This window comes from Solanum stenotomum, chromosome 9, assembly GCF_019186545.1.
Source record: "Solanum stenotomum isolate F172 chromosome 9, ASM1918654v1, whole genome shotgun sequence".
Classification (NCBI taxonomy): Eukaryota; Viridiplantae; Streptophyta; class Magnoliopsida; order Solanales; family Solanaceae; genus Solanum; species Solanum stenotomum.
In genome coordinates this window covers 12,265,645-12,279,487 of record NC_064290.1, presented here as the reverse complement: position 1 = coordinate 12,279,487, position 13,843 = coordinate 12,265,645, and the positions used below count along the sequence as shown (strand labels likewise).

General features: G+C 34.2%; 2 protein-coding genes across 2 annotated transcripts; both read left to right on the top strand.

Moving 5' to 3' along the window:
* Window positions 1-819: 819 nt before the first annotated feature.
* LOC125876589 (uncharacterized oxidoreductase At1g06690, chloroplastic) lies at window positions 820-7,552 on the top strand. Its single transcript, XM_049557801.1, has 10 exons — window positions 820-1,048; window positions 4,289-4,380; window positions 4,479-4,519; window positions 4,635-4,799; window positions 4,886-4,908; window positions 5,032-5,103; window positions 5,332-5,499; window positions 6,209-6,291; window positions 6,370-6,432; window positions 7,244-7,552. Exons 1-10 carry the CDS (start codon window positions 838-840, stop codon window positions 7,427-7,429), a joined length of 1,104 nt encoding a protein of 367 aa, XP_049413758.1. The 5' UTR covers window positions 820-837; the 3' UTR covers window positions 7,430-7,552.
* Window positions 7,553-9,628: 2,076 nt separating this feature from the next.
* On the top strand, window positions 9,629-13,316 carry LOC125876179 (transcription factor PIF4-like). Its single transcript, XM_049557295.1, has 10 exons — window positions 9,629-9,800; window positions 9,925-9,966; window positions 10,284-10,365; window positions 10,473-11,325; window positions 11,405-11,503; window positions 11,597-11,662; window positions 11,954-12,019; window positions 12,257-12,565; window positions 12,678-12,807; window positions 13,040-13,316. The coding sequence occupies exons 3-9, from the start codon at window positions 10,295-10,297 to the stop codon at window positions 12,765-12,767; spliced, it is 1,554 nt and encodes a 517-aa protein (XP_049413252.1). The 5' UTR covers window positions 9,629-9,800; window positions 9,925-9,966; window positions 10,284-10,294; the 3' UTR covers window positions 12,768-12,807; window positions 13,040-13,316.
* Window positions 13,317-13,843: the final 527 nt, after the last annotated feature.

The window sequence follows — 13,843 nt, the reverse complement described above, 5'->3', positions numbered from 1 at the left end:
ATTCATTTGTTAAATTATTCTTTTGGCGTGTAAGTTTTGGATTTGCAACCTTATGTGGTGGGAAGATTTGCAAATAAAGAGACGTGTACAAACAAATGCCATTACACTAGCGCAACCGATCTTCTCATGTGCGACATTTGTGGCCTAAATTTCAGGCTTATGTAACTATCATTATTTATTTATATATATGTCATTTTATTTTATTTTAAATTTTAAATATTAATTACATGAAAATATTAGGATTAGGAGTAACTATTTTGATGAATAACTCATTTATTTTTTTCTTTTCAAATCTAATATATAATAGTTCAATTAAAAAACATTAATGCTGACTCAATTCATCCAAAATTTATACATGCACAAAGTAAAATATTAATATTAAAAGAATGAAACACAAGTACAAAATGTATGTATTTTGTATTTTGGGTGGAATAATGTGGTTAATGAGATGTGCGATTAATCTTGTATAATTCTCTTATTATTTTGAATTATTTTTTGAAGTGTGAGTTAGATCAAGATCTAATTTTGTTGGGTTTCAAATTGGCTGATTTTTGTGTTAGAAATATAATTAGAATATTTTCCCTATCTATTTTTTAAAAAATGAGAAATTTTTTAGTTTCAACTTTTCACATTAACATGTTTAATGTACCAAATTTAAGAATGTTTTCATATATTTTTATTTTTAGACAGTAATATTCAAAACTCTTTTTTAATTCGGACCAAAAAAAAAAAAGAAGCTTAATTGTAAGAGCCAGTAGTTACGTGAAGTGACATTTGTGTCATCATACAAATAATGATTCAGGTTCTCACTGCAAAAATAGTTGAAAGTTGATTAAAATGGCATTGCATTTCAGCAGTGCCTGTTTGTGTTCTTTAAGCCAAATGAGGGGTCAGAAAATGAGAGCTGTTGCAGGAGAGAGTAGTGTTACATTTAACTCAGAAGAAGATAAGGTGAAGCTTGGTGGGTCTAATTTGAAGGTAACTAAGCTTGGAATTGGGGCTTGGTCTTGGGGTGACACTAGCTATTGGAACAACTTTGAATGGGATGGTGAGTTCTTTGAATTTTACAAACTTTTTGGGTAATTGTGACTATCTCATTGTTAGTAGCTTAGTTGGTTGGTTATACTACACTTTTTTGGTGAGGGTTTGATTCCGTGCCTTGTAATTCTCTCACACATTTCCCCTTTACTATAACAATATTGCAATTGCAATTGCAACTGATTCTGGGTACACATTTCTTATTTGGTCATGTAAAAATGAGTGTTCAAGATTGCTGCTTGGAATCCATAATTTGATCATTATGGGTTTCGGTTAAAAATGAGTGAATTTTTATCACGGATTAAGCCAGAGTTAGTAGCTTAGGAGGAATCGTAACTAAAGTACTACATTCGTCTTTGGTATTATGTCCCTCGTTTCCCTTGATATCTTAGTATTGTGTCTGTTTACTCTTGTTTTTTATTAGTCAAGGATTTAGTAGGATATTCATTCTGGAAATTTTAGAGATATACATACATAGAGAGCTGGAGACTCTTGTTTGCTGGTATTGAACGTATAGCTTGAAGGGAATGCCCCAATTGTTCCAAAGCAAAGAAGGAAATTGGATTGAGGCCTAATGGCACCTTTGTGTAATGTTCACCAGCACACGGTTGTCATAAAATCAGGTCAATCTAACGGTAGTGAGTAACCTTGATCTGTTCATTCCCTCAGCTGAATGTGATTTTCTTAATCACAATACCTGTGGCATTTCAATGAGAAACTGAGAGTTTGAAAGGGAAATCGCTTGTTTGGTCGAACCAAGTGAATCCCATGTTTAGGATGAAAAGTAACTCCACGAAAGATTTATCTTTGAAGGATATAAATCTGCATTTGAAGGGTACAAAAAAGAAGACCTTGACCTGTAACAGATAGAGAAGGATATACTCAATCACATAGAGGTTTTCTCTTGGATAGTAAAGAGTCCTGAAAAAGTGGAGTTGAGAATATCCTGCAAAGCAGAAAAAAACATGTCATCTCTTATGGACCAGGCGCATTCCTACTTATGTTTCATTTGGGAAAATATATTGATATTAGTTACTGTTGCTACTGGAATTACTGCCGTCGTTAGATATTCTTTTTCCTTTCTGATTCCTTGAAGATAGTCAGGAACTTTATAGCTATTTTGGCCTCTAGCTTGTGACAATATCTTCATCATTGTTTTTCCTCAACGTAGATACTGAGGGTGCAATTGATATACAGTTATTAACATGTTAGAAACAACTGAGGTTATTCCTGGCTACATTAACTTCTAAGAAGCAGTTCTATAAGTAGAAAAATCTAGAGTTGTTTCAGCAAAAATAACAAACATTGAAAGCATATTGTGGATTGCCTATCTATTGATGTAGTCTTTGAAGAGTCTTCTGATGACACAAATTACACCTCGTCTGCTTTTCACTTTGTCGTCAGTTTTGTCAAGAGTACTCCATAATCATGGCTAATCACCATCCATGGACACAATTCATGAGAAGAGACCAGAGAGGAATTTGGGGAAAATCTCTTAACTGATTTCAAGAATACGTATTTATACAATGAGAGAACAAAATATCTAACTAACTAGTGAGCTGACACATCAACAGAATTGTAACAGAATCTAGGCTTAGCTAACTAACTATTCTAACTAATTAATCTGATTAGACTAACTAATTAATTAGACTAGTATTATAATTAGCTAGATCATAATAAGTTTCCTTCATTTAATGTAACAATCCTCCCTTGTGACATGTTATGTTTATTTAGAATGTCTTCTTCTCTCATGTAATCCTACCATTTCCCCTAACATCAGTTGATTTGCTAATTCAAGTATCCGATTTTTCTTTCCTTTCTCTTTAAGTAGCATCCAATTTATTACCCTCTTTGTTTATCCAAGTTTTTAAATTTTGATAACCGGAAAATCGCTCGGGACCTATGGTGCACGGTTCAAAACTGGATAATGAGCCCACCCTATACCCTTTTCCACTTAAATACCAGATATTTAAATACCACATGCTTCTCTCTTACCGCTAGACCAAAGCCCTGAGGGCTCGTATCTTAAAAAGATTTTCTTGCTTATAGCTTGTTTGACCAAGTTTTTGGGTGGTCAAAAGTGCTTATTTTAAAAAACTGTGTTAAGCCAAGTTTTTGGGAGAAAATAAGTATTTTTGGGAGTAGTAGAAGCTATTTTTCCGAAGCTAAAAAGTAGTTTTGCTCCAAAAGTGCCCTTTTAGAAAAGCTTGGCCAAATGCTAATTGATGCACAAAAATGCTTATTAATTTGATTAGCCAAACACAAACGGCTTCTCATCAAAAATACCTTTTTGAAAGCACTTCTAAAAAAGTTCTTTTCAAAATAAGCTGATTTTAGAAGTTTGGCCAAATAGGCTATTACTCTGCCTTTACTAAGAAAAAAGAGTGCACTTGTATTTTGGCTAACAAGGGAAAGTTTATCTTTTTATTTTCAAATCCAAGTTTGTCTCTATTAGAGCAAGCATGGGCGAGCAGCCTTAAACCAAAGCTAAAATGAAGGTTAAGGAAAATAATCAAGAAAGCTCTACTTTCCGACTGCTATACTTGTTATTCTCTTCTTCCAAACAACCACTGAAAAATTTCCTTTTCTTTTCAGTTTCTCGAACATTTCCATTTCCAGCTTCCTCTGTGAATAGTTATCTAGTTTGGAGAACGGAGAAATATTTTTTCTCAAAGATATTCTCATAGATTTGCACCTAAAAGCTATGTAAGGAAATGTGTGCTAAGGTATGCGATGAAGAAAGGGCTTAATGGTGGGTTCTTTTCCAATGTTGTCCATGCCTGGATGTTTTCTTTAAAACAGAAAAGAAAATAAGCCAAGGTTTTGCATTTCTATAATATGAAAAACTGGACATACTGTGGAACCAAACAGGATGTAACATTTTCCTTTGTTGGGTAACAATAATATCATGCCTATGGCAAGGCCCACATAGAGGCTGGGTTGGCCTGGATCGGAGTCATGATCGAACATGACGCTTGCTTGGTGGACTTAGTTAAGAAATAAAGTTGCGCCTTTGCTATCAACCATAGCTTTTGGCATATGATAGTAAGCGCTTGCTCCTAACACCCTCGTATTTTTTTCTTTTTCTGTTGAAAATCTTATGGTAATTACTAATAGCATCTGAAATGTCAGTCACTTTTTGTTTTTCACCTTTTAGTTATTTTGTTTGAGTTGATACCTAGCTTGTTCCGCTTCTCCATTATCATAACCAATATGATTAACTCTTTTCTTTTTACTGGAATGATGATAGATAAGAAGCTCAAGGCTGCAAAGACTGCTTTTGATGCCAGCATTGATTGTGGGATAACATTCATTGATACTGCTGAGGTTTATGGTTCAAGGGTGAGGAATAGTTTTTTACTTTGGCTATTTCTTAGTCTGCTAAATTGTACAAAAAAAGTGGACAATCATGAGAAAACCATTGTTTCCTCTACTTGCAGTTCTCATTCGGTGCAATAAATTCTGAAACACTACTAGGAAGGTGAACTTTGAGTTCTTCTAAATCTTCATTATTTTTACTTGTGGACAACAGAATATCAATTTGCATGTTCTTCACATTTGTTGTTTCTCCAATATAATTTAATGTTTTGTTTCAGATTCATCAAGGAAAGAAAAGAAAAAGATCCAGAGGTGGAGGTTGCTGTTGCAACTAAATTTGCTGCATTACCATGGAGGCTTGGCCGTCAAAGTGTCCTAGCGGCCCTAAAAGATTCTCTTGCACGTATGGAACTTTCTTCAGTTGATCTTTATCAACTTCACTGGTACGCTTCTCGAGCGCGCTTCTTCGGATAATTTTCTTAAGCAAACAGTCAATAGCTGATAAAAGCTTTTATGGTCTAATTCTCAGGCCAGGAATATGGGGAAATGAAGGTTTGTCATGTCTGATGCCCTTGTTCAATTCAACTAATAAGATGCTCTTTTTAAAAAAGATTTAGTTTATAATTCACATTTAACATAGACAAAGCTTAGTCAATCAGAAAATCCTTTTTCCAGGTTATATTGACGGTTTAGGAGATGCAGTGGAGCAGGGCCTTGTAAAAGCTGTGGGAGTATCTAACTATAGTGGTACACTCGTGACTCGTTCTAGTCAATCAAATATTTGGACAGTCCTTTTGATGACTAATCTTACTTTCTCCCGCCCGATAATATTTCAGATTGTTCTCTTATTAAGGGTGTTATGAGAATATGACTGTCAAATTAACCAAGCATTGTCCTCTTTTTCCAAAAAAAAATATATATAAAAATTGCCTGCTACATACAATATTTGGCCAATGGAAGTATTTCTTGTTTCAGAAAAGCGTCTTCGCGATGCATATGAGCAGCTGAAGAGGAGAGGTATTCCACTAGCTTCAAATCAAGTCAATTATAGTCTGATATACAGGTTGCCAGAGCAAAACGGTGTCAAGGCCGCCTGTGATGAATTGGGAGTCACATTGATTGCATATTCACCCATTGCTCAAGGTAAAACCTGATACAACTGTTTTCTTGTGAAGATGTGTTCTAGAATGACCCGATTTATGACCTCGTTGAACCAGGCATGAAATAAATAGTTAATGAGGTTTTATGCTGTTATTGAACATAAATTTGGAAGCTGGTTTCCTACACTTTTGTCACCCCTGTGTATTAATGATTTATGTCATCACACATGTAAATAATGTTTACTGAAAATGTATAGAGACTTGCCGAAAATTCCTCCCTGTAGCAGCCGTCTACTGTCCCAGTTATTTTTGCACCAAAGTTTAACCAACAATACATAGTTAATATTCTTTCCAATTAATCATGCATCACAGTAAAAAAACTGCTAATGTAGCCTAGGTAAAAGGGTTACGGAATACAACCAGTTGGTTTCAGATTTCTATATCAATTTTTAACGGAGGAAATGACGGGAACTACACCCCTTCCACTCTCCAGCCATCTTATTGGCATAGGAAGTCTGTTAAAACTCTTATGTCATACCTGCCTTTTCGATTAAATGCAAGTATTTTGCAATGCTCTTTTCATGTACTAGTATGCTATGCAATTTGCTTCAAATAACTTAATGTTGTGCCCTGATAATGATATGTTTCAGCATCTTAATTGTTTTCTGTTTCAAGTTAAAAGTAAGAAAATTCATGTCAACTTTTCTTTGGATTATGCGGCCCAAACTCGTTACATTTCCCAACTTATGCAGGAGCTTTGACTGGAAAATATACTCCAGAAAATCCTCCCACTGGCCCTCGCGGACAGATCTATACTCCTGAATTTCTTACCAAAGTAAGGGCTTTTACTATATGACTTGAGATTATTAAGAATTTCACTTCTTATGGCTCAAGAACTTCTGCTCACTTGCAGTTGCAGCCACTCATAAATAGAATAAAGGAGATTGGAGAAAGCTACAATAAGACTTCAACGCAGGTATATCTTCCTTGTTTCTCGAAAATCTCATGATTTCACTAGCTTAATTCTTCAGGTGTAGCTTTGTTTGGAATGCTGTAACAGCAATCATAGTAGAAGCTGTAACTTACTTTGGTTATATCACCTCCATCCCAAATAAGTCATCTTTTAGCATATGTGAGAGTGCAACATGTGATGTGTGGATTAGGTGCATGTGATCTTGAGCTAGTTTGGATCGACGAGAAGGGTAGAAATGGATGCACCTATTAGAAAAAAGGGTATAGATGGACCCATTATTCACTGAATTTTGAATCATGTGTCAACTAGACCTCATCGATTTCTCGTTCATCAAGAAAAAAAAAAGCCTTCAAGCTTAGTATTTGTCCCCAACACACTTCATTTTCAACCCATTCCATAAATCCCCAACACTCATACCCTCACCTATGTTAGTATTTGTCTAAATTATATACAAATGCTTTTATAATAATATATTTTGCTTACATACCAACAACAACATACCCAGTGAAGTCCCACAAGTGAGGTTTGGGGAGAGTAGAATATACGCAGACCTTACCCTTACCGTGTGGATATAGGTAGACTGTTTCCAAAAACCCTCAGCTCAAAATGCAGCAATTCCAAATACAAAGAAGAAAATATAACAAGTCATATGAAAACAGAAAGAATTTGCTAACGTACCGAACACAAAAATAAATAAATAATAAAAAAATACTTATTTTTCGGAAAAATAGCAAACACACCCCAAATAGTAATGATTTCCAATGAATGGAAGATATTATTTTGCAGTGATTATATATGTTGTTTTGTTTGACAGGTGGTCCTGAATTGGTTGATTGCACAGGAGAATGTTGTTCCCATCCCAGGAGCCAAAAATGCAGAGCAAGCTAAAGAATTTGGTGGTGCATTGGGTTGGAGACTAACCCAACAAGAAATAGACCAACTTCGTTCTTTGGCATCAGAATTAAAACCTGTTACAGGTTTCCCTGTCGAAAAGTTGTAAACATCATTTTTACATGTACATTATTCCCTTCTTTTTTTACAGTGTAAGTAGTGCTGACTTCTGAGTCCTTGTTCTATTGTGTGGGGAAAAAAAGTGGTACTAATAAAGCTGCTGCAACCAACATCATACGTACTCCATGCAATTTCATAAGTGGGGTTTGGAGAAGGTGATGTATATGCCGTCTTAATCTTATATCTATCTTGAAAAGGTTGAGAAGAAATTGTTTCTGATAAACCCTTGGCTCAAGTAAATTATGATTAATAGTATTAAGTATGTAAAGCAAATATGATAACAAATAAGAAAATCGTAGCAACAACAAATAATATAATATGATAAGTAACCGAAGTCAAGGAGACAACGTGTAATACGAAAACCAAAGAATAAAATAGAATGAGAGTAATAATAATAATAATAATATTGATAAGGAAGCTAGATTATACTCGACTACTTACTAACTTTTATATTTTTCTATCTAAGATCATTTCCTCGATAAGTTGTACGTATATTATGTTTGTCTAATCACCCCTCATTATTTTATTCGACTTACTTCTACCTCTTCCGGTACCCACCACAGTCAGGAGGAGATCAAAAATAATTATCCCATTATCTTGAATTTCACTTGTCTTTTATTCCTTCTGTCTCAATTTATGTGACATCATTGGAGTTTCAACAGTCAATCAAGTTTTTCTTCAATTAATTTGTTCATATATATCTTTTGAATATTTTAAATTGTTTATTATTGTAATGTATTATACTTTTTGCATAGTTTTCAAATGTATAAATATTACTTCCTCCGTCCCTTTTATATGTCATCCCTTTCTATAAATAGTTGGACCACAGTACTTATCATTTTATAAAATTTATGCATAAATTATCATATTTTGCCTATTATACCCTTGATAGAGTAGTTAATTAATCTTGAGAATGTATTCATCATTTATTATAAAGTTGACTTAAGATAACATTAAATAAGGGTAGAAGGGTAAAGTTACATCATTTCTTAATGTAAGTGCAAAGTAAAAAGGTGACATATAAAATGGGACGGAGGGAGTATTTCAAAAAGCTTAATATTAGTTGTGGTTTCAAGTCAATGGGCAAAATCTAATTAGTCGTGTTAAAGGTAAATACTAGTAGTATATATTACTGTTATTTTTACTCCTATAAACTTTCCAAAAACATTTTATAACACCTAAAATTGACATATTTTTATAAAATAATGTAGTAACAGTGAGGAATTTTAATAACTCGCAATTTGAACTTTTACTTTATTAGCGAGAGTTCAATTTTCGGCTTTGTAATTTCCTACCCTATTTCTCCCATCCCAAACTTATAAAACGTGGAATTAATTAACAGGCGATTAAGACTAAAACACCTATCATTGATTATTACAAACACAAAATAATACACTACTTCAATCATAATATATTAATTGACTTAGTTACAAATATTAAAAAAAACATACTAATTGAATCATAATATATTAATTGACTTGGTTACCAACATTAAAAAAATACCAGCTCAATCATAATAGAATAATTGACCTCAATCTTCTTGTCTCCTTAATCAACATCATTAGTGTTCCTTGAACACAATAATTAAAAATTATGTACTACAAGTGAAATATACATAAATAATGATTTAAAATAATAGTAAAAATGAGGATAAGTGCAAACGTGGCCAAAGAATTTAGCAGTATTTGATCCACAAGGTGGAAAGGGTCCATAGGAATAGAAAAAAAGGAAGATTTCATACAGCTAGGCTGGATGTATCATTTATCTATCGAATTCATTTGAATTCAGTATTTTTAATATAAAATATAAATTTATATATAAAAATTCATCAAAACTATATTTTTTTTTGCCTAATTCGCTTGATTCGTTTTCCTTTTTAGTCCGAAAGAATGACATTTTTTTATATTTAGTATTTTTTCTGTTTTAATTTATTGTTCACTCAATTTAAAACGAAGGAGTAACAATCTTAATAAAATGATTTGTAGCCACATAAACATTTCTGACTACTTTCATATCATAAATTTCAAAACTCCACCATATGGATTGAGACGAGAAAATTACAAACTGTAAGTTCATAAAATTTAAATCTTGAATTGGCGTGGCATATACGGGGATCCTATTATTGACAGCTAAAGCCACTGGTATTTGCTGTATCCAAAAATAATTCAGACGTCATTTTCTCTTCCATTAATACTATTACTATTAGTGTCCAATTCCAAAAATGATGCTCACATTTGCTGTCTGTTTCCTTCTTATTATTCTTGAACAAGTGAAACAAAGACCACATAGTTTTTTTCCCTGACTTGGTTTGTTTTCCCATTATAAAATTTTGGTGTTTCTTCCATTTCTGAACCTAAAAGGTTTGATTTTTTTTTGCTTCATTTCTTTTCTTAGTCATGTTATGTTAGTTTTAGAAATGGGGTTTAAAAAAGATTGAGTTTTTAAGCCATTCTAATTGACTTGCTCTGTTTATGTTGTGTGCAGGTTTTTGGTTATTTAACTTCTCTGTTTCCTTCTTTCTGTAAGGTATTATATAAGGCAAAATCTTTCTTTCCATTCTTTCTGCTTATGAGGATTTTCTTGTTTGGGGGGTGGGGTGGGGTGGGGGATGGACAAGTAAGGAAAAGTAGAGGAACTATTGAAGTTTCAAGTGTTATGTCATGCTTGTCTATATTTAGTTTCCTTTTTGCTCTATTTTGTATGATCAAGAGATTCACTTTTTCTTGATATAGAAAAATCATTTTTTTTACCCCTTTTGACTAGTAAGCATTGAATTTGATGATTTTGAGATTACCCTTTTACTGTGTGCCTAAAAAAACTGTTTCTTTTCTTGATATATGCAGTAGTTTTAGCCATGAATCCATGTCTTCCTGAATGGAATATTGAGACTGAACTTCCTGTTCCACATCAAAAGAAGCCTATGGGGTAAATATATATGTGTACTCTTTCTTGATTACATAACCAAAGTATATTAAATTTGTTTTAAAAAAAATGATCTTGAATTAGTTTCAACTGGATGGTCTTTTCTGTAGATTTGATCATGAGCTAGTGGAGTTGTTGTGGCGAAACGGGGAGGTAGTATTACATAGCCAAACACATAAAAAGCAGCCAGGCTATGATCCTAATGAATGCAGACAGTTCAACAAACATGATCAACCAACAATAAGAGTTGCTGGAAATCAGACTAATTTGATTCAAGATGATGAAACTGTCTCGTGGCTAAACTGCCCTATCGATGATTCGTTTGACAAAGAATTTTGTTCCCCTTTCTTATCTGATATTTCAACAAATCCTCACCTAGGGGAGGAACCTGATAAGTCAATTAGGCAATCAGAGGACAATAATAAGGTTTTCAAGCTTGATCCTTTAGAGATCAACCATGTTCTTCTGCAATCACATCATTCTGGTTTCAATCCAAATCCAATGCCACCTCCAAGATTTCACAACTTTGGATCAGCACAACAGAAACATCATATAGTAGGGGGGAATCAGAAAGGTGTTAACTTTCCTCCACCGATAAGGTCATCCAATGTGCAGCTTGGTGGCAAAGAAGATAGAAGCAATCTGATGCTGCTAGATATCAAAGAGGGGTCTGTGATGACAGTTGGTTCAAGCCACTGTGGCAGCAATCAAGTTGATACTAGCCGGTTTTCAAGTAGTGCAAATAGAGGGTTGTCTGCAGCAATGATCACTGATTATACCGGAAAAATCAGTCCACAAAGTGATACAATGGACCGAGACACATTTGAACCAGCTAATACATCTTCGTCTTCAGGAAGATCGGGTAGTAGTTATGCAAGAGCATGCAATCAATCTACAGCGACCAATAGCCAGGGCCACAAAAGGAAGGGTAGAGACGGTGAAGAACCAGAATGCCAGAGTAAAGTAAGTTACAATTTGTCTTCTTAGTCTCTTGGCTTAAAGTAAGTTACATTTATCTGAAGTTCCATAATTTGCTATACAGGCTGATGAGCTAGAATCAGCTGGAGGAAACAAGTCAGCCCAAAAATCTGGAACTGCCCGAAGGAGCCGTGCTGCAGAAGTGCATAATCTCTCTGAAAGGGTAGAAGTTGTTGACCTTCCTTTGCATATTTATAGATTTTATGACTTTTTTAAGGAAATATACCTTAATCATCAAATGGCTTTCTCTTCGCAGAGACGGAGGGACAGAATCAATGAGAAAATGAAGGCCTTGCAAGAGCTTCTTCCTCACTCTACTAAGGTATGGGGATGAGGAATCTGAGGCTGATTGTACTTTTCATGGACAATATTTGTAGTTTTCATCTGATCATGAAATTGTTAGCATTTGAGAAGTACAAATAGTATCCGGCATAACCTTCATAACACAGAAAGTATACACGATCTTGATTCAATCGGCAATAGTTTCTTGGTTGATGCTAGAAAAGCATTAGTGAACCTTATGACTGGGATTATTTGGTGCTTGTTTTATACCTACTCAGCTTGCTTTTTCCAGGAATTCCTAATTTTATGTTTCCTGGCTTACTTTTTTCAGACAGACAAAGCATCAATGTTGGATGAGGCTATTGAATACTTGAAGTCACTTCAGATGCAACTGCAGGTATGAACTCATAAAATCATACGGGGTGAGTTAGTGACTCATTTGTCCATGATCCAAATGTTTATACTTTATCTTAAGTACAATCACAATGTAAAAATATTCTATACTATCAATGCATTCAAACCTGTTATAGAAGGTTATACATCTCAATAGTTGTGCTTATCTTTAAATGACCTATCTGATAGTATATATGGTGAATATAAGTTAAGCACAATGTTCCTTTATGGTGATATTCAGATGATGTGGATGGGAAGTGGCATGGCATCAATGATGTTTCCTGGTGTCCAACACTACATGTCAAGAATGGGAATGGGGATGGGTCCGCCTTCGGTGCCTTCCATGCACAATGCTATGCATTTAGCTAGGCTTCCTTTGGTTGATCCATCAATCCCTTTGACACAAGCTGCTCCTAATAATCAAGCAGCTGTAATGTGCCAGAATTCAATGTTGAATCAAGTTAACTATCAACGCCATTTGCAGAATCCCAATTTTCCAGATCAATATGCTAGTTACATGGGGTTCCATCCACTTCAAGGCACTTCTCAGGTTTGATACCATTTGATTTTTTTCTTCAATATATACCTACTTTCATCATCCTATAAATAGCAAAAATTGTTTCCTGAATTCTCCTCTTTTTATTTTGTGCTTTCCTTTGCAGCCTATAAACATTTTTGGCTTAGGTTCACATACAGCACAGCGAAGTCAACAGTTACCGCATCCAACTAATAGTAATGCACCCGCCACTTGAAGAGTTATCACTGAGGATACTATCAGTACTGTAAAATTAGGTAAGGGACTTTCTCTTGCTTTACCATTTGCATTGAGTGCATAAGCTCTGATAATAAGGAGTACCTTTTCTCTGTTGGTGACATTTAATTCCAGTCAGCTCGATTTATGATTGTTCTATTTTCATCGACAAGTACGTAGTGCTTGAGTAGATCAACCTCAGAAAAAAAAAAACACTTGATGCACCAAGAGTTTAACATCTGATTTTATAGTACTTATCTTCCATTTTGACAGGACAGTGAAATTATTGCTTCATTTGGCGTAATGTTTATCACAGTACTACCGTACCGGAAGATCTTAAGATTTTGGAAGCTAACCGCTCAAAGATGTAAGACACCATCGTATTAATGAACTTCTTCATTGTATGAGACTTCTTCATATAGCAAAGCTATAAGTTTTATTCTATAGGAACACATTAGTAGTTCGCATATGTAACTTACTGCATCTATATGACTAAAGGAATAAGAAAAGAAACCATTTGGTCTTTACATACTGATTTCTTGCTTAATTTTTTGTATATCCTGTGTATCACATCATACATCATATATATATATTTCAATGGAGATCAAGGTTTGCTTGTTTTGTGTGGCTTGCCACGGGCGGATCTAACTTATGAGATACGGGTGCCACGACACCCACACATTTCCATTAAAATTTGCAATATGTAAATATATGTGAAAAGTTAGATATATACGCAATGTGGCACCTAAAGTACACAAATGATGCACGGGTTTAGTGTTGCCTTTGAATTAAGTCTTCTGTTGCTAGAGGCAAGTATATAAAACATGACACCTGCAACTTTCAAATCTTGAATCCGCGTTTAGTTTAGCTTCTTTTTTGTTTTCATCTCAATCATATCTTGTGTTCTTCTTTCTATTCAATGAAAAACTAATGAGCTTTGTTCAAATTTTATTTCCCTCAAATTTACCATATACCCTATATTAAAAATAATAATAAAACAATATCTCACCAATGATTATACAAATAGATAATATTAAAATATTGACAACGGTTCATCTAAAATAAACAATATTAAAA